We start from the raw sequence: 24960 nt of genomic DNA on the forward strand, positions 1-24960 counted from the left end.
CATTGTCTGTAAAGTCTTATTCAGTGACATAGGTTGAGACATACAGTGGCAAGGGCACTGGTGCGAAGACTGAATTTCTTAATGGATCAATTTTTCATGTTCTTTTACTGAATCTGAATGATTCAATCTTGATTTCACGTCTGATTTGAAAGAAGTTCAAAATTCAAAAGTTCAAAGTAAATTTATTATCCAAGTATATATATGTCATTATATACTGCTCTGAGAATTATTTACTGTGGTGAATCACAGTATATACAAGAAACACCAAAGAATCAGTGAAAGACCACACCCAACAGAATGGTTAACAACCAACTTGCAGACAAAAACAAACTGTGCAAATACAAAAAGTAAGAGGAAAAAAGATAGAAATAGTAGTAAATAAGCAATTAATATTGAGATCATGAGATGAATCCTTGAAAGTGCGTCCATAGGTTGTGGGAACAGTTCAGTGATGGGGTGAGTGAAGCTACCCCCTCTGGTTCAAGAACCTTTTGGTTGAAGGGCAATAACTGTTCCTGAAGCTAGTGGCATGGATCTAAGGAATTTAAAGTTGCTGAACCTCTCCACCCTCTGATCCCCCGATGAGGACTGGCTCATTGATCTCTGGTTTCTTCCTCCTGAAGTCAATAATTATCTCCTTGGTCTTGCTGACATGAGTGAGAAGTTGTTGTGGCACCACTCAGACAGATTTTCAATCTCCTTCCTCTCTGATGATTTGTCACTACCTTTGATTCAGCCAACAATGGCAAACTTAAATATAGCATTGGAGCAGTGCTTAGCCTCACAGTTATAAGTATAAAGTGAGTAGAGCAGGGGCTACAGACGCAGCCTTGTGGTGCACCTGTGCTGAAGGAAATTGTGGAGATGTTGTTGCCAATCTGAACTGACTGGGGTCTGTGAGGAAATGGAAGATCCGATTGCACAAGGAGGTATTGAGGCCAAGGACTTGAAGCTTATTGATTAGTTATGAGGGGATGATAGTATTGAATGCTGAGCTGTAAGGACAGCCTGATGGATGCATCTTTGCTGTCTAGATGTTCCAGGATTGAATGAAGAGGCAATGAAGTGGCATCTGCTGTTGACCTGTTGTGATCCAAGTCGTTTCTCAGGCAGTTGATGTGTTTAATCACCAACCTCTCTCAAAGCACTTCACAGTGGATGTTAAGTGCTGTTGGACAACAGAAGGAAACCACCATCAGTGCAGCACTCACTCCACTGGATTTTGTGCTCAGGACTTTTAGAGACAGAGCATGCAGCGGTGAGCTCAGCACACAGCCTTGGGGACACCCATGTTGAGGATGATGGGGAAGGAGGAGCGGGTGTGCATCTTGACTATCTGAGGACTGTTGCTTAGCAACTACACCAAACTGCTACTGTTTAAGAAAACTTACTGCTTTCATGCAGGAACATTTTCACCTCAACGAACACACATGCAGGACTCCTAGGTAAGTGATCCTGTCTTTATTTAATAACAGTGTTAAAATATTACCAGTTCAAAACAGAAGATTAAGTTGTCAGTCAAGGGTAACCACATGAAACAACAATATTAAGATGGAATGTTGCCTCAGTGATTAGTGTATGCTGAACCACCACTTCTTATTCCCAGGATCTATGCCCATTGAACTGTGACATACTGCCTCCAGATTATTCTTATTGTTGCAAATGGCTTGATTGATTGGTTCTGCCAGTCTGGTAGTCTCCTAGCTCCATCTCAATTACTTTGTATGTGACAGGATTTCATAAGATTAAGCAAGAATGCAGCAGATCAACTCAGTACAGTGCTATATATAATACTGTGTGTGTGTGTATATAAAAACAAATAGTGCAAAAAGAGAACAAAGATAGTGAGGTAGTATTTATGGGTTCATTGTCCGTTCAGAAATCTGATGGCAGAGGGGAAGAACCTGTTCCTAAAACATTGACCGTGTGTCTTCAGGCTCCCAAACCTCCTTGATGGTAGTAATGAGAAGAGGGCATGTCCTGGGTGGTGAGCTCCTTAATAATGGATGCTGCCTTTTTAATGCATCACTTTTTCAACATGTCCTTGATGGTGGGGACGCTAGTGGCCATGATGGGGCTGGCTGAGTTTACAACTCTGCAGCTTTTTCCAATCCAGTTAATATGCTCTCCACAGTACGTGTAGAAATTTATCTATTTATCTGATTGAAATTAATCTGTCATGTGTCAAAATAGTTCTGTGAGCCCTTTTGTGGTAAATGACCACATAATCTGTTTTAATGTCAGTTGAACTTAACACTTGAACTTTGCTGCTCTGCTTTCAAATGGTGCTATTTCCACGGTGGGGGGGTTCTAGGTTTTACAGGTTATTTAAAATGAAACACTTTCAAGAGTACTTTTTCCAGGGTGGAAATCTCAAATAGATTACATTAAGATGAGAGAGAGAGAGAAATTTAAAAGGATTATAAGGCAAGTTTTTACATGGCGTAGTAGATGCCAAGAACACAATGCTAAGGGAGATGATAGCAAAGTTTATGAAGCATTTAGATAGACACATGAACAGGTGGGGTATGGAGGGATCTATTCTATGTGCAGATGTGCAGTTTCATTTCAATTGTCATCATGATTGACACAAACATCATACAAGGAAGGGTTTGTGATGTACTGTTTTTCTACATAACAACAGCACCCCTTCAATATTATATTCTGTGCTCTCTCTGCATGAGACTTGTATCCATGATTTTCTCACTTTCTGTTGAGAGTACCACCTGATTCAAGGCTGAGTTTTAAATTCCCAGCAGCCCAAGTGCAGAAATGTCACAGAATACAGCAGAATCAGGTAAATGGACACATCTGAAAACAAGACTTTCCTTGAACCACAAAACCAATTGCATTTTTGCTTTCTGACTGTGAAATCGATTAACTTTAAAATCTATTTTTAACATTTAACTTTTTCATTATGTATGTTTTCCCGATGACTTTGAGAAAATTTGAGTGAATGAAAAAATTCACGTGACAGTGTAAATATATTAAATTTGTATCCTAAGTGGTTACCGCACTAATTGTTTAAATGGAGAATTTAAGAACATTTGTTCTTATTAACAGGATTTGTCACCAGTTTTCATTTATATATTTAAACAAAATGGTGCTGGTAATGAAGAATAAACAAAAAAAATTAAGAAATCAAAAGCAACACTGCTTTTGTTTTCTACTAAGTTATTCTTGTGAAGCAATTATATTAAATCATATGCCCAAGCCATGGAAATCTAATGGAGTGAAACTGCTACTCCAGTTGAATAATTAACAGTTAAGTGGTCAGGTTTCTTACTTAATTTAAGTTTCAATTGTAAATGACATACAGTGTTTAAAAAAAGAACAAGTTTTTGCCATTGGGAACAAAGCGTATTTATGGTGATTGTTGAGGGCAGAGAATGGGTAGTGGAGCTGCTTGTGCTATCACATGTCACACCTTCTGTTATTTATAATTGGAAGTTACAGTACTCTGCACAAATTGTTCAGACATGCTATAAATGAAAATGAATGAAGTGGTAAGACTTAAAGACCAACATGCCAATCCCTTTTTAATTAACTCCTCTTTATCCACTCAAGTGATATCTTCAATACAAATTGTTCTTTTCATTCCAAATCTTCTCTCTTGAAGGTGTTGAATCCATCTGAAGTGTAGTTTCACTTCTGCTACGGAGCTACTATCTCAAATAAGGGGTTATCTTTCATGCTTCTGTCCAGCATTTTGGTTGTAGTCATCACAGTGTGAGGAAATCACCGTAGCAGTTACTTTGGCAGAGCCCTAAGCTCAATAACACTACTCCATCATAAGATTAGACATGTGGATGTTCACATACAATTTCTCAACCTTCAGTTCAATAGTCAATGGCTACATGCAGCATCATGTGGACATTACAACCTAATCACATCCCTGAGGCATTACCTTTGCCAAGTCCTGACCCCATTAATTACCTTTTCCACATTAATGAATTCTTTCAAAAATACAAAGTATTTTACATAATGTTGTGAGTCACTTCCCAGAAATGGTTGACAGAGATGTAGCGTGCTGAGTGCCTGGATCCCTTTACATAGCTTGATGTTTTGCTACTTGAAGTACGCCAGCTCTGAGTATTGCTAGAAAAATCCACTTCCAGGAACATTCAGCAGGTTAGGCAGCATCTGTGGAGGTAGAAACAAAGTTAATGTTTCAAGCAGATAATCATTCACCTAACTTGAAATATTAACTTTTCTTTATCCACAGATGCTTCTTGCTGTGCTGAATGTTTCTAGCAATTGTCATTTTTATTTCAGGTTTCCAACATCTGTAGTATTTTGCTTTTGGATAAATGTGACTTGGAATGTAGGTATATTTTATTATGAGCTGTGTAATCACATGCATGTTGTTCAAGAAACCAGTGTGAGAGGGCTGACTTTTCTTCTTTTTTTTTGATGGCAGCCATGTTCTCCCTGTTTGAAAGTTTCTGTTACTTGCACTTGAGTGGAATTGCCAGTCCAATGCTTTGATTAGGTCTTCTGATCTGAAGCATGGACCCAAATGCTACAATATCGTTGGGGCTTAATATCACAGGGTTGAGACATAAATATACTTAGTGATGGTTCATGAAAGATGATGTTCAGATCCCACATAGTGCCTCAGTTTAACATCCTACCCCAAAGATAGCATCAGACAGTACAGCACTTTTCCAGTACTTTACCAAGGTTTATGCTCACGTCCTTTTCACTTGTAGACTAGCATATTATTAAACTGCTAAGAATTATGATGAGCATAGTAAAGAAAAAGAATCACATGGCCAGAACATTATCTTAAACAGAACAGTTTCTTTATTAGATTTCTCACAGTGAGCCCTTTGACACCAATATATTGGTTGAAAACGGGTTCCAAAAAGATGACATGCCCCATTCTGGATCTAAAAAAAAGATCAGAGCATTTACTAAATAACAAAATAATAAAAATGATGGTGGGGATGGAATATCAAAGAGGTTTAGAAGTCCAAATGAAAGAAAAAGATTAAGAAGGCCTATGGAATGTTGCCTTTTTTGCTGAAACACACACATAAGGTCATGAGAGATATAGTACAGAAACATGCCCTTCATCCCACTAAATCCATGCCAACTATCAACCAGCCATTAAGACTAATCCCATTTTTATTGTCCCCACATTTCCATCAATTCCCCCTCAGATTCTCCCACTCACCTACACACTAGGGCTAATCTGCAGCAGTAAGCAAATGACCTGCCAACCAGCAGGTTTTAGGGATGTAGGAGGATATCCTCACGCTTAGAATCATAATCACTTTATTGCCAGCATGTGAACCATACCAGAACTGATTGTGTTTTGGTGCCAAGCATAAAGATCAGGAAAATACTACAACAGACAACACAATAGCAACCAACAATTTATAAGACAATAGTGCAAAGAGCATTGAGCATCAACAACTAGCAGAACTGTCACAAGCACAAATGTCAATAATCAAACTTAAATAAATGTGAACATATCAACAGACTCCATAATTATCAACAGAACAAGGAGAGCAGGAAAGACCATCTAACAGATGTTTTGCAGGGACAGTTAGGGTATTACACCTGAGTGAGTTTTGTTAGGAAGCTGGATAGCTACAGGAAAGAAGTTTTAGAGATGATGTGTAGTCCTGGTGGTGAGGGACGTCACCCTGATGGCAATTTGGTGAATAGGTGACTGCTACGGTGGGTGGCGTCAGCAATATTTTTTTTCCAGCTCTTTTCTTTGCTCTGGTGATGGAAAGATCTCTTAATGCCAGTGGCTGAGAGCCAAAGATCTCTGAGTGGGCTATTCACTGCAACCTGGACTTGGAGAAGGAGGAGGTGGCAGGAAACCAAACGGTGATAGAGATGGTTACAAAATTTCCAATGATGGATGAGTAGAAATTCATTGGGATATACCCTGAGATGTTAAGTTTCCCAAGCTGGCATAGGAAGAACAATCCCTGCTGGGCTTTCCTAGTGGTGAGCGTAATGTGCTTGCCCCACTTCAGTGTATTGGTCTCCAGGAATTTGAATGATTCGACCACAGACACAGCCTGCTCATTGGGAGATTGTGCAAACTCCACACAGACAGGATGCCAGGTCTCTGGTGCTATGAGGCAGTGACTTGTCGAGCTATGCCACGCTTCCATACCCCCAAAAGCCCACCACCTCAATCCCACTGAAAAATCTACAGTGCAAGTCATTTCTGGCCATTTAAAGGTTTTTGGTTCAATGTAATAATATTCTGACTTGTGAGTGTTGTACAGATTCTCTGGAATCAAGAGGGTTAAACTGTGAAGGCATTGCAGATTAGGGTTATAAACCCTTAAGTGCAGCAGGGTAATAGATAGTCTAATTAAGGTTTTTAAGATGATTAAAGGATTTGATGGTGTGGCTGGAGATGAGTTATTTTCTGTGATGGGGATGGGAAGTTTGTGACAAGAGCAAGGCCATTGAGGACTGAGGTCAGAAAGTACTTCAAACAACAGATTGTGAAAGTCAGGAACGTGCTCCTCCACAGTGCTGTTGTTGAGCTCGGCACCAACTGAAAATTTAAGCACTGAGATGGTTAGAAATTTCTAAAAGCAACAAAACAAACCTGCACATTCAATAAAAATAGAAAATGCTGGAGATACGCAGCTGATCAGGCAGCAGCTGTGGAGAGAGAGGGAGAGGGGAAAAACTAAATTTAATGTTTCAGGTTGATGGTATTTCATCAAAACTAATGAAGGCCCTGAAATCTTTTCTATGTACAGATGCTATCTCCAGCATTTTCTGTCTTTCTCTGCTCTATCCCGACTAAAGGCATGAAGAGGTAAAAAAATGAGTCAAAGTTGAAATGTAGAGCTTAACTCGCTGAATAGCAGAACAGGCTTGAGTGGCTAAAAGGCTTCTTCCTGTTCCTTTATAGACCTAATCTGTAATTACCTTTTCCTTAGAGTTCTTCCTTCAACTTTGTTTTCTGTGCCTTGTAAATGTGAACATCCCTCTCGCTGTCGTAATGGACTCTCTCCACCGTGAAGTGCTTTCCCAGCATCGTCAAAAAGTTGTGATCCCGCTTGTACCGGATGCGGCAGGACAGTAGTATCGTGGTCCTTTCAGAGCTGAGATATTGCAGAGTCTCCAGCAAGGCTGGGAACGTCTCCTCCAGATAAACCACATCAGCCCCCAGGATAACATCATAGCTGGCGGGCTCAAACTGGCAGAGGTTTACCCCCCAGGCTAGTTCCCTGATCCATGCCATATTCTGAAGGTCATGGGGGATGTTATCTCGGACATTAGACTCCAGGAACTGTAGAGCCACCTCTCTATCAGTGATCGTAACATTGGCACCTGGATTAAGTCCAACAAAAAACAAAATGGTGTTAAAGGATTGGTGAGGGATTGGGGATTATACAGTTATATTACCTAAGTAAACGTCATCAACACAGTAGTCTACATTTTGAGAGGTTAAATAATACAAGATGTTCCAAGGTGACTCAGAAACCGAACAAGTTGGTGATTAGCTAGCCGAAGATGTGGTCAAGGCTACTGTGGAAGATGCTGACACTTAAGTCTTTGAGGAACTGCTACAGAGTCAAAATAACTATCACACTGGTGACCTTAAGGTCACACTGTTTGATCTGTTGAGAGATAATTGACTTTAACAATGAGCTCAGACTCTTAGTTATCGTGTGATATCTCACCTACTAGGTAATTTCCAGTATTTTTAATTTATTTTTGATTTCCAGCATTTGCAGTTCTGAAGATTTAGACCCACGTTCCCTTACCTCTCCTGCCTATCCCACAACTCCTTTGGTTTTGCTAAACTTGCAGCATAAATGAGATAGCAGATAAATCAAACAAGTATTCTGTTGGTTTGTGGATTCCTTCATGAACTATGAAGTGGTTTTGATAAGGTGGAACTAAAGATCAATAGTAATCCAACACCTACCGAGAAGTGCTGCAACTATTCCAACCAACCCAGTTCCTGCTCCAAGTTCTATAACAGTGCGGTCTTGTAGCTGGATGACTCCCATTTCTAGATATGTGCACAGTACAATGGCCTGAAACACAAAATGTTTTATTTCCTTAATCTCAGTTGTGTTCCAAGTGTTCTTATCATATTGTCTTTCATTTTTCTTTAAAAAAATGTTCTTGGGCTTCAGATTATTTTGATGATAGAATTCAGTGGTCCATTCTGTAGTTGCTGATTATTTGTCAAAATCAGTTGGACGTGTTTTGTTAAATCTGTTATCCCCTGCACCTCTTCCATACAGCACATCTCTCATTAATTTTTCCATCTTTGTGCAGCACTGACAGTTCCTAGCATTCAGTTTTACCACTGGTCTGCTCACCTTGAATGTTTTTCTAACTCTTTTCTAGTTTTTGAGGTGCTAGTTTTCTGTTTGATATCTTCTGAGTTGTGTTTCTTTTGCGAAAACTATGACTACACCTTGGAAAGGCATGGAGAACAAGGGAACATAGTTGCTGAAATCTGGTGCAAAACACCAGCTGCTGGAGGAACTCAGTGGAACGAGCAGCATCGTGGTGGGAAATGGACTATCAACCTATTGCAATTTTTTGAGGAAATTACAAGCAGGGTAGACAAAGGAGCTGCAGCAGATGTGGATTTTCAGAAGGCCTTTGACAAGGTGCCGCACATGAGGCTGCTTAGCAAGATAAGAGCCCCCCCATGGAATTACAGAGCCATGGATAGGCAGAAAACAGAGAGTGGGAATAAAGGGATCCTATTCTGGCTGGCTGCCAGTTACTAGTGTAGTTCCACAGGAGTTGGTGTAGGGATAGCTGCTTATTACGATGTATGTCAATGATTTGGACTATGGGATTAATGGATTTGTGATTAAATTTGCTGATGATATAAAGATAGGTGGAGGAGTGGGTAGTGTTAAGGAAACAGACAGCCTGCAGAGAGACTTGGATAGTTTAGGGGAATGGGCAAAGAAGTGGCAAATGAAATACAATGTTGGAAAGTGTATGGTCATGCACTTTGGTGGAAGAAATAAATGGGCAGACTATTATTTAGATGGGGAGAGAATTCAAAATGCAGAGATGCGAAGGGACTTGGGAGTCCTTGTGCAGGATACCCTAAAGGTTAACCTCCAGGTTGAGTCGGTGGTGAAGAAGGTGAATGCAATGTTGGCATTCATTTCTAGAGGTATAGAATATAACAGCAGGGATGTGATATTGAGGCCCTATAAGGTACTCGCGAAACCACACTTGGAGTATTGTGTGCAGTTTTTGGCTTCTTATTTTATAAAGGATATACTGACATTAGAGAGGGTTCAGAGAAGATTCCGAGAATGATTCCAGGAATGAAAGGGTTACCATATGAGGAACGTCTGGCAGCTCTTGGGCTGTGCTCCCTGGAGTTTAGGAGAATGAGGGAGGATCTCACAGAAACATTCCGAATGTTAAAAGGCCTGAACAGATTTGATATGGCAAAGTTATTTCCCATGGTAGAGAAGTCTAGGACAAGAGGGCACGACTTCAGGATTAAAGTACATCCATTCAGAACAGAGATGCGGAGAAATTACTTTGGTAGACCTGTGGAATTTGTTGCCATGAGAGGCTGTAGGGGCCAAGTCATTGGGTGCATTTATGGCAGAGATAGATAGGTTATTGATTAGCTGGGGCATCAAGGGGTATAGGGAGAAGGCAGAGGAGTGGGGATGACTACAAGAATTGGATCAGCCTATGATTGAATGGCAGAGCAGAATCGACAGGTCGAATGGCCTACTTCTGCTCCTATGTCTTGTGGTCTAAATGCAATTGTGCTTTCCTGGTTTAGTATTTTCTGTACATTTTGAATATTGTACACTGAGTTTTTGATTGTATTGGTCTTCTTGGACCAAACCGTGAGGTAACCCACTAGGTTTTTATTCTTTCCCCATGTTCAACATAATTCCTCCAATGAGAAATATTTCAGAGCTTTCTCCTGAATTTGAGGTTGTGTATTGTTGGATTTCTCCAATTCAACAGGTTGCCTCCATCTCAGAGAAGTCAAAATATTTACTGAGGCAGTGTTTTCATGGAATGAGAGATGGCGGGGATCTAAAAGGGCTGGGTCTCTTCTTGCACGTGACCACTGTACTTGGCTGTATCCACCTCTTTGTACTACTTAGCTCAGGACACTGAAGCCCATGTTACAAGGAGAAGGTTCTTCGTCTTCTGTATTGACTAGTTAGCACGATGACAATGGCAAGCTTCACAAATTTTGTGTCATGTGTCACTCATAACCAGATGATAAATACTATTATTAGCCTGACCTGAATTTCCATCTTGTTTGAAGTCATTGATTTGACTTGGGAATATTTTTGTATGAACGGTGCAAAATTCTTGAACAAAATATTCGTGCATACTGTCTGCAGAATCTCAATTTCAAACATCTTTTATAGTACTAATCCTCTTGATTATTATGGTATGGGATTGAATTTAAGAGCAGGGAGGTTATGCTGCAACTGTACAGGGTACTGGTGAGGTTGCACCTGGAGTACTGCATACAGTTCTGGTCTCCTTACTTGAGGAAGAATATACCGGCTTTGGAAGTGGTACAGAGGAGGTCCACCACCTTAATTCCAGAGATGAGGGGGTTAGACTATGAGGAGAGATTGAGTCGCCTGGGACGGTACTTGCTGGAATTCAGAAGAATGAGAGGAGATCTTACAAAACATCTAAAATTATGGAAGGGATAGATAAGATAGAAGCAGGAAAGTTGTTTCCACTGGTAGGTGAGACTAGAACTAGGGGACGTAGCCTCAAGATTCAGGGGAGTACATTTAGGATGGAGATGAGGAGGATCTGCTTTTCCCAGAGAGTGGTGAATCTGTGGAATTCTCTGCCCAATGAAGCAGTGGAGGCTACCTCAGTTAATATATTTAAGACAAGGCTGGATAGATTTTTGCATAGTAGGGGAACTGAGGGTTACAGAGAAAAGGCAATAGATGATGAGTCCATGGCCAGATCACCAGGATCTTATTAAATGGCGGAACAGACTCGACAGGCCAGATAACCCATTTCTTATGTTCCTATCTCTCCAATTATGGGTTCAATCTTAATTCACAGTGTTGTATGTGCAGTTTATACATTCTCCTTCTGACCACTTGGGTGGTTCGGTTTCCTCCGCATCCTAAGAATGTGCAGGTTGTTAAATTAGATGGCCATTGTAAATTGTCCCTTGTGTGTGACTCAGCGGGAGGACTAGGGGAAGAATAATAAGTGGGATTAATGTAGGATGAATGTAGATGGGTGGCTGATGATCAGCGCAGATTTGCTGAGCAAAGGACTGATTGCTGTGTTTATCTTTCTGTGATTCAAACATTAATGCTGGAACCAGTGGTGGGGGCTGTGATATATGTCACATGTCTCATTTCAGTGTGTTAAAGGTGGCACTCCACCTCAGTCAAAAGGTTGTATTCAGTCCCATCCAAGACCTGAGAGTTAGCTAGGCTGACGTTCTCACTAAGGAGTTTGCATTGTCAAAGTTGCAGTCTTTTAGAGATATAAATTAGCTCACATGTACATCAAAATATACCGTGTAATGTGTTGTTTGTGTCAATGTTCAAAGTAAATTTATTATCTAAGTACATAGATGTCACCATATACTGCCTTGAGATGCATTTTCTTGTGAGCATTCACAGGAGATACAAAAAAACACAATAGAATCAATAAAAACACACACGAAAGAGGACAAACAACTACTAATGTGCAAAAGAGGGCAAAGTGTGCAAATACAAAACAAAGAAATAAATTAAAATGAGAACACGAATTTCAAAGTCCTTGAAAGTGAGTCCGTAGGTTGTGGAATCCATTCGGCGTTGATGTGAGTGAAATTGCTCATGCTGGTTTTGGTTATTAACTGTTTATAAATGTTCCTGAACCTGGTGGTGTGGGACCTAAGGCTCCAGTACCTGCTTCCCAATGGCATCAGTGAGAAGAAGAGAGCATGCCATGGATGGTATGGTACTTGGGGCAGTACTCCTTGTAGATGCGCATAATGGTGGGGAGGGCTTTTTCGGTGATGGACTGAGCTTTATCCACTCTCATTTTTTTAGGCTTTTCTGTTCATGGACACTGGTGTTTCTTTTTCAGGCTGGGATGCAATCAGTCAGGATAATCTCCACTGTGTATCTACAGAAGTTTATGAAAGATTTTGATGACATTCCAAATCTGTGCAAACTTCTAAGAAAGTAGAGGTGTTGCCGTGCCTTGTTTGTAACGGCACTTACATGCTGGTCCCAAGACAGATCCTCTGAAAGTTTCTGACCTGCTCTACCTCTGATCTCCTGATGAGGACCGGCTCATGCTCCAGTTTCCTCCTCCTGTAGTCAACAATCAGCTCTTTGGCTTTTTTGATGTTGGATGAAAGGTGGTTGTCATGGTACCATTTGGCCAGATTTTCAACCTCCCTCCTACATACCAGTTCGTCACCACCTTTGATTCAGCCAACAATAGTGGTGTCGTCAGCAAACTTGAATATGGCATTGGAGCTATACTTAACCTCACAGTCAAAGTATAAACTAGGATTGTGCTGGGCAGTCTGCAAGTGCCGTCACGCTTCCAGTGCCAACGTAAAATGCTCAGAACTGACTAACCCTACCTGTATGTCTTTGGAATGTGGGAGGAATCTAGAGCACCTGGAGGAAACCCATGTGGTCATGGGGCAAACGTACAAACTCCTTAAGATAGCGATGAGAATTGAGCCTGAGTTGGTGATTGCTGGCACTGTAACAGCATTACACTAACCAAAATGCTATCCTGCTTCCCATTACATCTATCTTTGAAATGCATCCTTAAGTCAGACCCTTTTGGCAGCATGGTGCCATTCTGAAGAGAATCTATGGAATTCTCTCACTATCTGGGCTAATATTTATCCTTCATCCAAATCAATAAAAGAAAAATTCTGGTCACTAACATTAGGGGATCTTAGATAGCTCTATATGCAATTTAGCTGCTGTTTCTTAAAGCTGTGGTCATAATTTGAAAATAACATCTTGGCTGCAAAGTGCTTAATGATGTATGGAAGTAAAAGCTTTTTAAGTCACGCCTGACAAAAAGAACCCAGCCAGTCCTCCACTGACTGTGGCTTTGTACACAAATGATATCCAATACTTACTGCATCCCACACCACTGCCGCTACCCCAAGCTGCTTCCAGTTCTGCCTGATCACTATGTCCTGGTTGGCAAATCGGAAAGTTGCAGAGGCTTCATGGAATTTCCGGAGTTCTGGTATCATGGCAGCATCATACGGCAGTAGTGCCATTATGGTCCAGTCTGGATTTTCATGCAGACTGCAAAGGAATCAAAGGCTGGTGTTTATATAGCATTTTACACACAATTGGAATAAGGAACATCATAACTTATGAAGTATTTTTGCCTCATGATTAGTTGTAATTTAGGAACTGAGGCAGTAAACTGTCCCCAGAAATAGTAAACTGAAATTATTCAGGTTATCTCTTTTTATGATGGTACTTAATGATTAAGGATTATGGAGACATTGGAGAGAATGTTCTCAGTAGGATAAAAACAAATATATGCTGGAAACACTCAGCAGGTCAGGCAGCTTCTGTGGAAACAGAGTTGACATTTGAAGTCAAAGATCCTCCATCATATTTTCAGTGGGATCTTTGGTATCCACTTGAGAAAGGGAGTTGATTTAATGTCTCCATACTCTTGTGCTCTGGGCCCCTGAAGCATTAGGTTCACTAAAAGTTTTCAGTTATTCTCCTTGAATCAAATCAATCAATTCAAAAAGATGAATTTACATTGTTAACTGTTCATAAATGTAAATGAAATCTCTGGTTTGTAAAGTACTTGTTGTTGATTCATAAGTACAATTCTGCAGATACAGTGTGAAACCTGAACACTTCCAGGTTTGATTACATAAAAACAGAAAATGATGAACACTCTCAACAAGTCATCCGAGATCAGGATGTTGTCCAACAGGCTGAGAACTATTTACCATTTTACTCTTTCTCTTCCAGCATCTGTTGTCAGCCTTCTGAGGTTCTGTAAACATAAGTGTTGTCTTGCATACCATACCACAGCTTGACTGCTGAGGTTGGGGTGTCCTTGATCCTGGAGAAGGGACAACACAGTTTCTCAGCTGACAAGGCAACACAACCTTACTTGACATTGGTCAATGCTGAGATTTGAAAAGTTGTGCACTACTGGTTAGGATATGGGATTGAATGCCACAATTAAATAAATATAAGATGAAAATCAATTTCTGTACATAGTGATGTTTGAAGAGATTGTCCCATAATTCCTCCCCATTGATGTCCTTAATCAGTCCTGAAGAGACTCAGCCTGAAATGTCAACTGCTTATTCACTTCCATAGATGCTGCCTGCCCTGCTGTGTTGTTTGGATTTCCAGCATCTGAAGACTTTCTCATGTTTGGTCTTAACCAGTATTCTGTAGTAGCCTTTAACCATTCAGACCTCTCCATTACTCATTGTATGACCACCCATTTTGCTTTGTGCCCTTGTGATTTAAATCACCCTTCGCCTCTGCCATGAGATCTTCCATTTTGTTTTTACTTGCCCAGCTGTTGCTTCTGCCTCCATGTTTCTCACATTGTACTGAATTTGAACCATGAAAATGTCTAATCAGATCATCTGACCTGGTTACACATACCACTACTTCCTCCAAGTTCTTAATCAATGATTTGTCCCATTTACTTATATTCCTCTCAACAGCCTAATTTGCCAGAGAGCTCCATGTGCTAAGAATAACCAAGCATTAGAATCAGGTTTAATATCACGAGCATGCTGTTTCTCTCAAATGCCTTATTGCATTAAATAGAAATATTTCCATATGTATAGCCAATTATTTTGGAACTTCTATAAGTGGAAACAATTATCTGCACTTACTCCATTGAACCCTACAAGATTTAAAACCCTATATCATAAATAGTCTGATCCATTGGAGCTCAATGGGGGTTGGGGGTTGGGGGGGGCAAAGGCAATTGCTGTTGAAGCCAAGACTGGATCTACGCAACAAGCTAGAGGATCCAACTGACTTACTCTTGCTCCGATTTATGTTCCAAACACAACTGCCCCTTTCAACGTTTCCAACATTCACCATATTTTGTTAAATATTGAGCTTGCAACTGCTAGTTGATCAGACTTTCTCCTCCCATGCACTAGATTAAGCTTTATCTTGTTGATAATGGATCAGTAAATTTTTCTGTGAAGTTTTGACAATAACTTTCAACTTTATACAGAACAATGCCATTTAGCCTTTGACTACCATCTTTCCTCAGATTCATCCAACTCTAATTCCATAACCTGTTATCATTCTCTTCAAATATTAACTGAGTTTTACTTAAAACATACTGTGCTTTGTTGTCATGTTATTTAATACAAGAGTCAATCTCCTTAGACTCTTGTTCAATTTTAAGCACCGTCTTTTCAATGAGATAGAAGAGAACAATTGCCAGTTGAGTTATTCCTTACAATGATGTCAGTGGTTTGAAATAAGAAGAAATATTTTATTTGAATTGGCAAGGAAAATAGACCATATTTTTGACAGATTTGTACAGACATATGACATAACGAATTCCAGTGGGCACAGTTGGAAATCTTCTTCCACTTTCTTTGGCATTCTAAAGTGCAAGTTTGAATTAACAAACATGATTTATGGTTAAACTCTAGATCAAGGTTCAGTCTAATTTAATCTAGTGTAAACAGCATGATGTACAAGGATCCAACACCCACTTTAAAATAAGAGGCCTGCCAAACTTTGTGTCTAAGTCTGTATGTCATAGGTAAGTATTAATGACAGGGAAAGATCTCACTCTGAGGTGTTGTAAATTACGAAAACAAAATGGGAGGGTTTTAAGTATTTAAGGCGCCTTTAATTCGCAATAATAAGAATTGATGATTGCCCAAGTCTGTGACCAATGAGGGACAGAAGAGCCTATGATTGATATACCTGAAGACACCCAATGGCAGTCGGGGTAAGGGGCGGGGCTTCCCGTGGGCGGGCTCGGTTGCCATGCCGGGCCCCAGACTCCAGGCGCCGCGCAACATGGCAGGGGAATTCTGCGAAGGCGGAAAGAGGCGAAGATTGCAGGGCTGAGCCAGGGTGCCGAGATCATACAGCTCAGAGTCGGAAAGCTAACGTTTGCCGAAAGTGGTCAGCGGACATTTCTTTTCATACCCCTCCCCTTACCTGCTCCTTGTAGAGGCGGCGGTGACAGCGACGTCGTACGTGGGCCGCCCTTTCCTTTCCCCCTCCCTGAAGCTAAACCGCCGCACTCGCCGAGCGAGTTTTCTTTATCTCTCAGCTCCCGCCTTCTCCCAGGGCTGTCAAAGGAGCAATGGGGAACACCTTGTCCTGTTGTGTATCGCCCGGCGGCAGCCCTACGCTTTCGGGGCGCAGTGGGCTTCGAGGTCAGGAGCTGCGGCACCAGGAGCGGATTGACGCCTATCGGGTAGAGGCGGAGCTCAGGGAACCCGAACACAGCCCCGGAACCAACCTGCAGCACATCAGTGATAGGGAAGCACCGGAGGGTAAGAGCAGTGACACTGCACGAGGGGCTCGGGGGATGGCAAAATTGTTGTGCTCGGTGCTAGTGACTTACCGAGCTATCTCTAGTGGCCGGAAGAGCTGGGGAATTGTGTTGAAATGGGGGATCTGCGGACAGCAGGCATGTGCTTCCTCATCCAATTGGTGTCAGCTTGAAGCCCATTTGCCTCTTCAAGTTAATGACGGCTGGGTAGCAGCAAACTAGCTGGACCTACTCACACCCTGCTTTTTTCTCCTTTATTGTTCTGCAAGTTATAGTCATTTCCTGTGCCCAGCTTCGTTTTGAATCTGCCTCCTCCAACTCCCTGTACTTGCTCTGTAAAACAGTTTTCCTCTTGCAAACTGAAAGCTCTGTGGTAAACAGGTCATGGGGCATCTGTGGGGGAACAACTTATTCTTAAATTGGTTTTATTTTGTTTTTGCTAGTCTACTTCATTTTATGTTCCCTGGTTCTACCCGCTGAGACCCGTAGCCAATGGGAACAATTTAAGTGTATTGTATATTTTTAAAATCGTATGGCAGATCCCTTTGAATTCACCTTTTCCAATGAGAATATCACAAATTGTAGTGGGCACCTTGTCAAGTTCTCCTTGGGAAAAGGTGTGTCTAAAAGGATCTGACATAGGATTGACAAAGCCTCCATCGCCCTATAGATTTGCCATTTTAAGTGAAGAAACATCTCCTTATTGTGGTCTTAACTGATCTAGCCCTTATTTTGTTATGAATAGTTCAGACTCCTTAGTCAGGCTAAACTTCTAAGTTGCATTCCCTGCTCTACTTTAGCCATATAACTGAAATCCCTCACTTTACTAAACTGCTTCTGTGTCCATTCCATTTTAAAGTGTTGTGACCAAAACCAGACAATGTAGAGAAAACAGTATTTTTTAAAGATTCATCAGGATTTCCTTTCACTTGTATTTTATTCCTCTTTTTATAAAGTTAGGATACATTTGCCTTGGTACTTTCAAAGAAACGTGTGCACGTTCTTCCGGGTCTCTTGTGTACATCTTTTAGAATTGTTTCTGCTACTTGTATTGTTTCTTATTCTTCCCATCAAAATGTGATACATAGCATTTCTTGAATGTTAATTGGTGTTAATGAAACAATGTTTTAAAGATACAGTGATAATAGATCTTGTGTTTCAATAAAATCATGGCTGATCTAACTTTGCTTTAAACTTCACCATGACCATTTCCATTTACCCTTAACTCCTATATTGTCTGAAATTCTTAACCTTCAATTTAGACTGTAAGACATAAGAGCTGAAATATGCCATTTGGCCCATCGAGTAATGAATTAAAAGTATTGTATATGAATGCACGGAGTATAAGAAATAAAGTGGATGGGCTTGAGGCACAGTTGGAAATTGGTAAGTATGATATTGTGGGAATAACAGAGACATGGCTTCAAGTGGACAGGGCCTGGGAAATGAATATTCAAGGATATACGTCCTATCGAAAGGACAGACTGATGGGCAGAGGGGGTGGGGTGTCTCTGTTGGTGAGGAATGATATTCAGTCCCTTGCAAGGGGGGACATAGAATCAGGAGACATAGAGTCAGTATGGATAGAATTGAGAAATTCTAAGGGTAGAAAGACCCTAATGGGAGTTATCTATAGGCCCCCAAACAGTAGTCTGGATGTAGGGTGTAAGTTGAATCAAGAGTTAAAATTGGCATGTCGCAAAGGTAATGTTACAGTTGTTATGGGGGACTTCAACATGCAGGTAGACTGGAGGAATCAGGTTGGTACTGGACCCCAAGAAAGGCAGTTTGTGGAGTCACTCCGAGATGGATTCTTAGAACAGCTTGTACTGGAGCCTACCAGAGGGAACGCAATTCTAGATTTAGTGTTGTGCAATGAACCGGATTTGAATAGGGACCTTGAGGTAAAGGAGCCATTAGAAGGTAGTGACCATAATATGATAAGTTTAAATCTACAATTTGAGAGGGAGAAGGGAAACTTGGAAGTGTCAGTATTACAGTTGAACAAAGGGAACTATGATGCTATGAGGGAGGAGCTGGCCAAAGTTCAATGGAACAATACCCTAGCAGGGATGACAATGGAACAGCAATGGCAAGTGTTTCTGGGAATAATGCGGAAGGTGCAAGATCAGTTCATTCCAGAGAGGAAGAAAGATCCTAAGGGGAGTAAAGGGAGGCCGTGGCTGACAAGGGAAGTAATGGGCAGTATAAAAATAAAAGAGAAGTATAACATAGCAAAGACGAGTGGGAAGCCGGAGGATTGGGAAACTTTTAAAGAGCAACAGAAGGTAACTAAAAAGGCAATACGCGGAGAAAAAATGAGGTACAAAGGTAAACTAGCCAAGAATATAAAGGAAGATAGTAAAAGCTTCTTTAGGTATATGAAAAGAAAAAAAAAATAGTTAAGACCAAAATTGGACCCTTGAAGACAGAAGTGGATGAATTTATTATGGGGAACAAGAAAATGGCAAACGAGTTGAACAGGTACTTTGGATCTGTCTTCGCTAGGGAAGACACAAACAACCTCCCAGATGTAGTAGAGGCTAAAGGACCTAGGGTAATGGATGAATTGAAGGAAATTTATATTAGGCAGGAAATGGTGTTGGCTAGGCTGTTGGGTCTGAAGGCTGATAAGTCCCCGGGACCTGATGGTCTGCATCCCAGGGTACTTAAGGAGGTGGCTTTAGAAATCGTGGACGCATTGGTAATCATTTTCCAATGTTCTATAGATTCAGGATCATTTCCTGTGTATTGAAGTGTGGCTAATGTTGACCCTCTTTTCAAGAAGGGAGGAAGAGAGAAAACAGGGAATTATAGACCGGTTAGCCTGACGTCAGTGGTGGGAAAGATGCTGGAGTCAATTATAAAAGATGAAATTACGGCACATCTGGATAGCAGTAACAGGATCGGTCCCAGTCAGCATGGATTTATGAAGGGGAAATCGTGCTTGACTAATCTTCTGGAATTTTTTGAGGATGTAACTATGAAAATGGACAAGGGAGAGCCTGGTAGTGTACCTGGACTTTCGGAAAGCCTTTGGTAAAGTCTCACACAGGAGATTAGTGGGAAAAATTAGGGCACATGGTATTGGGGGCAGAGTACTGACATGGATTGAAAATTGGCTGGCTGACAGAAAACAAAGAGTAGCGATTAACGGGTCCCTTTCGGAATGGCAGGCGGTGACCAGTGGGGTACGGCAGGGTTCAGTGCTGGGACCGCAGCTGTTTACAATATATATTAATGATTTAGATAGGGGAATTAAAAGTAACATTAGCAAATTTGCCGATGACAAAGCTGGGTGGCAGTGTGAAATGTGAGGAGGATGTTATGAGAATGCAGGGTGACTTGGACAGGCTGGGTGAGTGGGCAGATGCATGGCAGATGCAGTTTAATGTGGATAAATGTGAGGTTATCCACTTTGGTGGTAAGAACGGGAAGGCAGATTATTATCTAAATGGAGTCAAGTTAGGAAAAGGGGAAGCACAACGAGATCTAGGTGTTCTTGTACATCAGTCACTGAAAGCAAGCATGCAAGTACAGCAGGCAGTGAAGAAAGCTAATGGCATGCTGGCCTTCATAACAAGGGGAATTGAGTATAAGAGCAAAGAGGTCCTTCTGCAGCTGTACAGGGCCCTGGTGAGACCACACCTGGAGTACTGTGTGCAGTTTGGTCTCCAAATTTGAGGAAGGACATTCTTGCTATTGAGGGAGTGCAGCGTAGGTTCACAAGGTTAATTCTCGGGATGGTGGGACTGTCATATGTCGAAAGATTTGTGCGACTGGGCTTGTATACTCTGGAATTTAGAAGGCTGAGAGGGGATCTTATTGAAACATATAAGATTATTAAGGGATTGGACATGCTGGAGGCAGGAAGCATGTTCCCGCTGATAGGTGAGTCCAGAACCAGAGGCCACAGTTTAAGAATTAGAGGTAGGCCATTTAGAACAGAGTTGAGGAAAAACCTTTTCACCCAGAGAGTGAAACCTTTTCTCCAGAGCCTGCCGGCCCCGACGCTAGCAGGCATGAACTTTCAATTGCGGCCCCTGCCATTGATCTCGGCGGCTCCAACACCTCAGGACATACTCAAAACCCGGACTCCAGCAACGACCATGGACACATTCGAAGTGATTGCGCAACCACCAACTGCGACTCCAGCCTTGAACTCCAGGCCGGGTCTTTATGTGCTGCTGTTGTGACTCCCGTCTCCCCTTCCCCCACCAATACTCTGCAATCCCGTCTCCCTCAGATCCCACCGTCAGCTCCTGGGCCCTCAGAGGCTCCATCTTCCTCTCACCCCAACCCTCCCTTCTCCATTGACACACCCAGCCTCCCCCCTCCCCCCTCTGATCCCAGCTCTCATCCGTGCCGGGTCTTTACCATCCTCTCCGACCTTCAACTGTCGGAGGCAGAACGCTCTGTTCTCAGTAAGGGCCTCACGTTTGTCCCCCTTCGCCCACACCTCAGCGAGTTCCGTGTTCACCATGATGCGGAACTTTTCTTCCACCGTCTCCGTCTCCGAGCCTACTTCTTCGGCAAGGACTCTTCCACCCCCACCGATGACCCCTTCTCCCGTCTTCAACCCTTCTCTTCTTCATGGACACCCCGCTCTGGTCTTCTGCCTGCTCTGGATCTCTTTATTGCTAACTGCCAACGGGACATCAACCGTCTCGACTTCACCGCACCTTGTCCCCATTCCAACCTCACTCCTTTGGAACGCTCTGCTCTCCACTCCCTCCGCACTAATCCTAACCTTATTATTAAACCCGCTGATAAAGGGGGTGCTGTTGTAGTCTGGCGTATTGACCTCTACCTTGCCGAGGCGCAGCGACAACTCGCGGATACATCCTCTTATTTACCCCTCGATCGTGACCCCACTAAGGAGCACCAGGCCATTGTCTCCCACACTATCACCGACTTTATCCGCTCAGGGGATCTCCCATCCACTGCTACCAACCTTATAGTTCCCACACCCCGCACTTCCTGTTTCTACCTCCTACCCAAGATCCACAAACCTGCCTGTCCTGGCCGACCTATTGTCTCAGCTTGCTCCTGCTCCACCGAACTCGTTTCTGCATACCTCGACACTGTTTTATCACCCCTTGTTCAATTCCTTCCGACCTATGTTCGTGACACTTCTCACGCTCTTAAACTTTTCGATGATTTTAAGTTCCCTGGCCCCCACCACTTTATTTTCACCATGGATGTCCAGTCCTTATATACTTCCATCCCCCATCAGGAAGGTCTCAAAGCTCTACGCTTCTTTTTGGATTCCAGACCTAATCAGTTCCCCTCTACCACCACTCTGCTCCGTCTAGCGGAATTAGTCCTTACTCTTAATAATTTCTCCTTTTGCTCCTCCCATTTCCTCCAAACTAAAGGTGTAGCTATGGGCACCCGTATGGGTCCTAGCTATGCCTGCCTTTTTGTTGGGTTTGTGGAACAATCTATGTTCCGTGCCTATTCTGGTATCTGTCCCCCACTTTTCCTTCGCTACATCGACGACTGCATTGGCGCTGCTTCCTGCACGCATGCAGAACTCGTTGACTTTATTAACTTTGCCTCCAACTTTCACCCTGCCCTCAAGTTTACCTGGTCCATTTCCGACACCTCCCTCCCCTTTCTAGATCTTTCTGTCTCTGTCTCTGGAGACAGCTTATCCACTGATGTCTACTATAAGCCTACTGACTCTCACAGCTATCTGGACTATTCCTCTTCTCACCCTGTCTCTTGCAAAAACGCCATCCCCTTCTCGCAATTCCTCCGTTTCCGCCGCATCTGCTCTCAGGATGAGGCTTTTCATTCTAGGACGAGAGAGATGTCTTCATTTTTTAAAGAAAGGGGCTTCCCTTCCTCCACTATCAACTCTGCTCTTAAACGCATCTCCCCCATTTCACGTACATCTGCTCTCACTCCATCCTCCCACCACCCCACTAGGAATAGGGTTCCCCTGGTCCTCACCTACCACCCCACCAGCCTCCGGGTCCAACATATTATTCTCCGTAACTTCCGCCACCTCCAACGGGATCCCACCACTAAGCACATCTTTCCCTCCTCCCCTCTCTCTGCATTCCGCAGGGATCGCTCCCTACACAACTCCCTTGTCCATTCGTTCCCCCCCATCCCTCCCCACTGATCTCCCTCCTGGCACTTATCTGTGTAAGCAGAACAAGTGCTACACATGCCCTTACACTTCCTCCCTTACCACCATTCAGGGCCCCAAACAGTCCTTCCAGGTGAGGCATCACTTCACCTGTGAGTCGACTGGGGTGATATACCGCGTCCGGTGCTCCCGAAGTGGCCTTTTATATATTGGTGAGACCCGACGCAGACTGGGAGACCGCTTTGCTGAACATCTACGCTCTGTCCGCCAGAGAAAGCAGGATCTCCCAGTGACCACACATTTTAATTCCACATCCCATTCCCGTTCTGACATGTCTATCCACGGCCTCCTCCACTGTAAAGATGAAGCCACACTCAGGTTGGAGGAACAACACCTTATATTCCGTCTGGGTAGCCTCCAACCTGATGGTATGAACATCGACTTCTCTAACTTCCGCTAAGGCCCCACCTCCCCCTCGTACCCCATCTGTTACTCATTTTTATGCACACATTCTTTCTCTCACTCTCCTTTTTCTCCCTCTGTCCCTCTGAATATACCTCTTGCCCATCCTCTGGGTCACCCCCCCCCTTGTCTTTCTTCCTGGACCTCCTGTCCCATGATCCTCTCATATCCCCTTTTGCCTCCATCACCTGTCCAGCTTTTGGCTCTATCCCTCCCCCTCCTGTCTTCTCCTATCATTTTGCATCTCCCCCTTCCCCTCCAGCTTTCAAATCCCTTACTCGCTCTTCCTTCAGTTAGTCCTGACGAAGGGTCTCGGCCTGAAACGTCGACTGCGCCTCTTCCTATAGATGCTGCTTGGCCTGCTGCGTTCACCAGCAACTTTGATGTATGTTGCTTGAATTTCCAGCATCTGCAGAATTCCTGTTGTTCACCCAGAGAGTGGTGGATATATGGAATGCTCTGCCCCAGAAGGCTGTGGAGGCCAAGACTCTGGATGCTTTCAAAAAAGAGATGGATAGAGCTCTCAAAGATAGCGGAATCAAAGGTTATGGGGATAAGGCAGGAACTGGATACTGATTGTGGATGATCAGCCATGATCACAGTGAATGGTGGTGCTGGCTCGAATGGCCTACTCCTGCACGTGTTGTCTATTGAGTCTGCTCCACCATTCAATCATGGCTGATCCTTTTCTCCCCTCCTCAGCTCTCCTCCCCGGCCTTCTTCCCGTAAACTTTGATGCTGTGTTCAGTCAAGAACCTAGCAAGATCTGCCTTAAATACACACAATGACCTGGCCTCCACAGCTGCCTGTGGCAAAAAATACCACAAATTCATGACCCTCTGGCTAAAGAAATTTACGTGCATCTTTGCTTTAAATGGGCACCCCTCTATCCTAAGGAAATAGTCTGCACATTTATTTTTATTACCAAAGTGCATGATCATGCATTTTCCAACACTGTATTTCATTTGCCACTTTCTTGTCCTTTCTCCTAATCAGTCTAAGTCCTGTTTCATCACCTGTACCTGCCCATCCACCAATCTTTGCATCATCTGCAAACTTGGCAACAAAGCCATCTATTCCATCATCTAAATCATTTATATACAGCATAAAATGAAGCGGTCCCAACACCAACCCCTGTGGAGCACCACTAGTCACTGGCAGCCAATCAGAAAAGGATCCTTTTATTCCCACTCACTGCCTCCTACCAATCAGCCAATGCTCTAACCGTGCCAGTAACTCTCCTGTAATACCATGGACTCTTAACTTGGTAAGTAGCCTCGTGTGGCACCTTGTCAAAGGCCTTCTGAAAGTCCAAATATACAGCATCAACTGTATCCCCTTTATCTATCCTACTTGTAATCTCCTCAAAGAATTCCAACAGGTTTGTCAGGCAAGATTTTCCTTTAAGGAGACCATGTCCTACCTTGGCCTGTGTCACCAAGTATTCCATAACCTTATCCTTAACAATTGACTCCAACATCTTCTCAACCACTTGAGGTCAGGCTAACTGGTCTATAATTTCCTTTCTGCTGCCTTCCTCCTTTCTTAGTGTGGAGTGACATTTTCAACTTTTCAGTCCTCCAGAACCATGCCAGAGTTCAATGATTCTTGAAAGATCATTCCTTATGCCTCAACAACCTCTACTGCTATCTCCTTCAGAACCCTAGAGTGCAGTTTATCTGGTCCGGGTGACTTATGTACCCCTAGGTCTTTAAGCTGTTTTGAGCACCTTCTCCTTTGTAATAGTAACCACACTCAATTCTCTTCCCTCACACCCTTCAACATGTGGCACACTGCTGATGTCTTCCACAGTGAAGACTGATGCAAAATACTCATGTAGTTCATCTGCCATCTCCTTGTTCCCTGTTATTATTTCTCTGGCTTCATTTTATAGC

General features: G+C 42.7%; 2 protein-coding genes across 5 annotated transcripts in view; one reads left to right on the plus strand and one right to left on the minus strand.

The window, feature by feature from the left end:
• Positions 1-241: 241 nt before the first annotated feature.
• Positions 242-16301, minus strand: mettl21a (methyltransferase 21A, HSPA lysine). Of its 3 annotated transcripts, XM_063051627.1 has the most exons (6): positions 16164-16296; positions 13949-14064; positions 13103-13277; positions 7922-8033; positions 6916-7320; positions 4800-4892 (listed from the first exon to the last, which is right to left on the minus strand). In XM_063051627.1, exons 3-5 carry the CDS (start codon positions 13247-13249, stop codon positions 6923-6925), a joined length of 657 nt encoding a protein of 218 aa, XP_062907697.1. In that variant the 5' UTR covers positions 13250-13277; positions 13949-14064; positions 16164-16296; the 3' UTR covers positions 4800-4892; positions 6916-6922. The 3 variants fall into 3 exon arrangements, with proteins under 3 accessions (XP_062907695.1, XP_062907697.1, XP_062907694.1); XM_063051625.1 differs by lacking the exons at positions 4800-4892; positions 13949-14064 and adding an exon at positions 242-4143 and having other exon boundaries at positions 16164-16301; XM_063051624.1 differs by lacking the exon at positions 13949-14064 and having other exon boundaries at positions 16164-16301.
• A 3-nt stretch (positions 16302-16304) lies between these two features.
• The window catches only part of ccnyl1 (cyclin Y-like 1), a 110937-nt gene continuing 102281 nt past the window's right edge, over positions 16305-24960 (plus strand). For both annotated transcript variants that reach the window (XM_063051622.1, XM_063051623.1), the window contains exon 1: positions 16305-16504. In XM_063051622.1, the coding sequence (XP_062907692.1) occupies positions 16312-16504 (193 nt within the window). In that variant the 5' untranslated portion in view covers positions 16305-16311. The remainder of the gene's footprint in view (positions 16505-24960) is intronic.

The sequence above is a fragment of the Mobula hypostoma genome, chromosome 6 (assembly GCF_963921235.1).
Source record: "Mobula hypostoma chromosome 6, sMobHyp1.1, whole genome shotgun sequence".
Lineage (NCBI taxonomy): Eukaryota > Metazoa > Chordata > Chondrichthyes > Myliobatiformes > Myliobatidae > Mobula > Mobula hypostoma.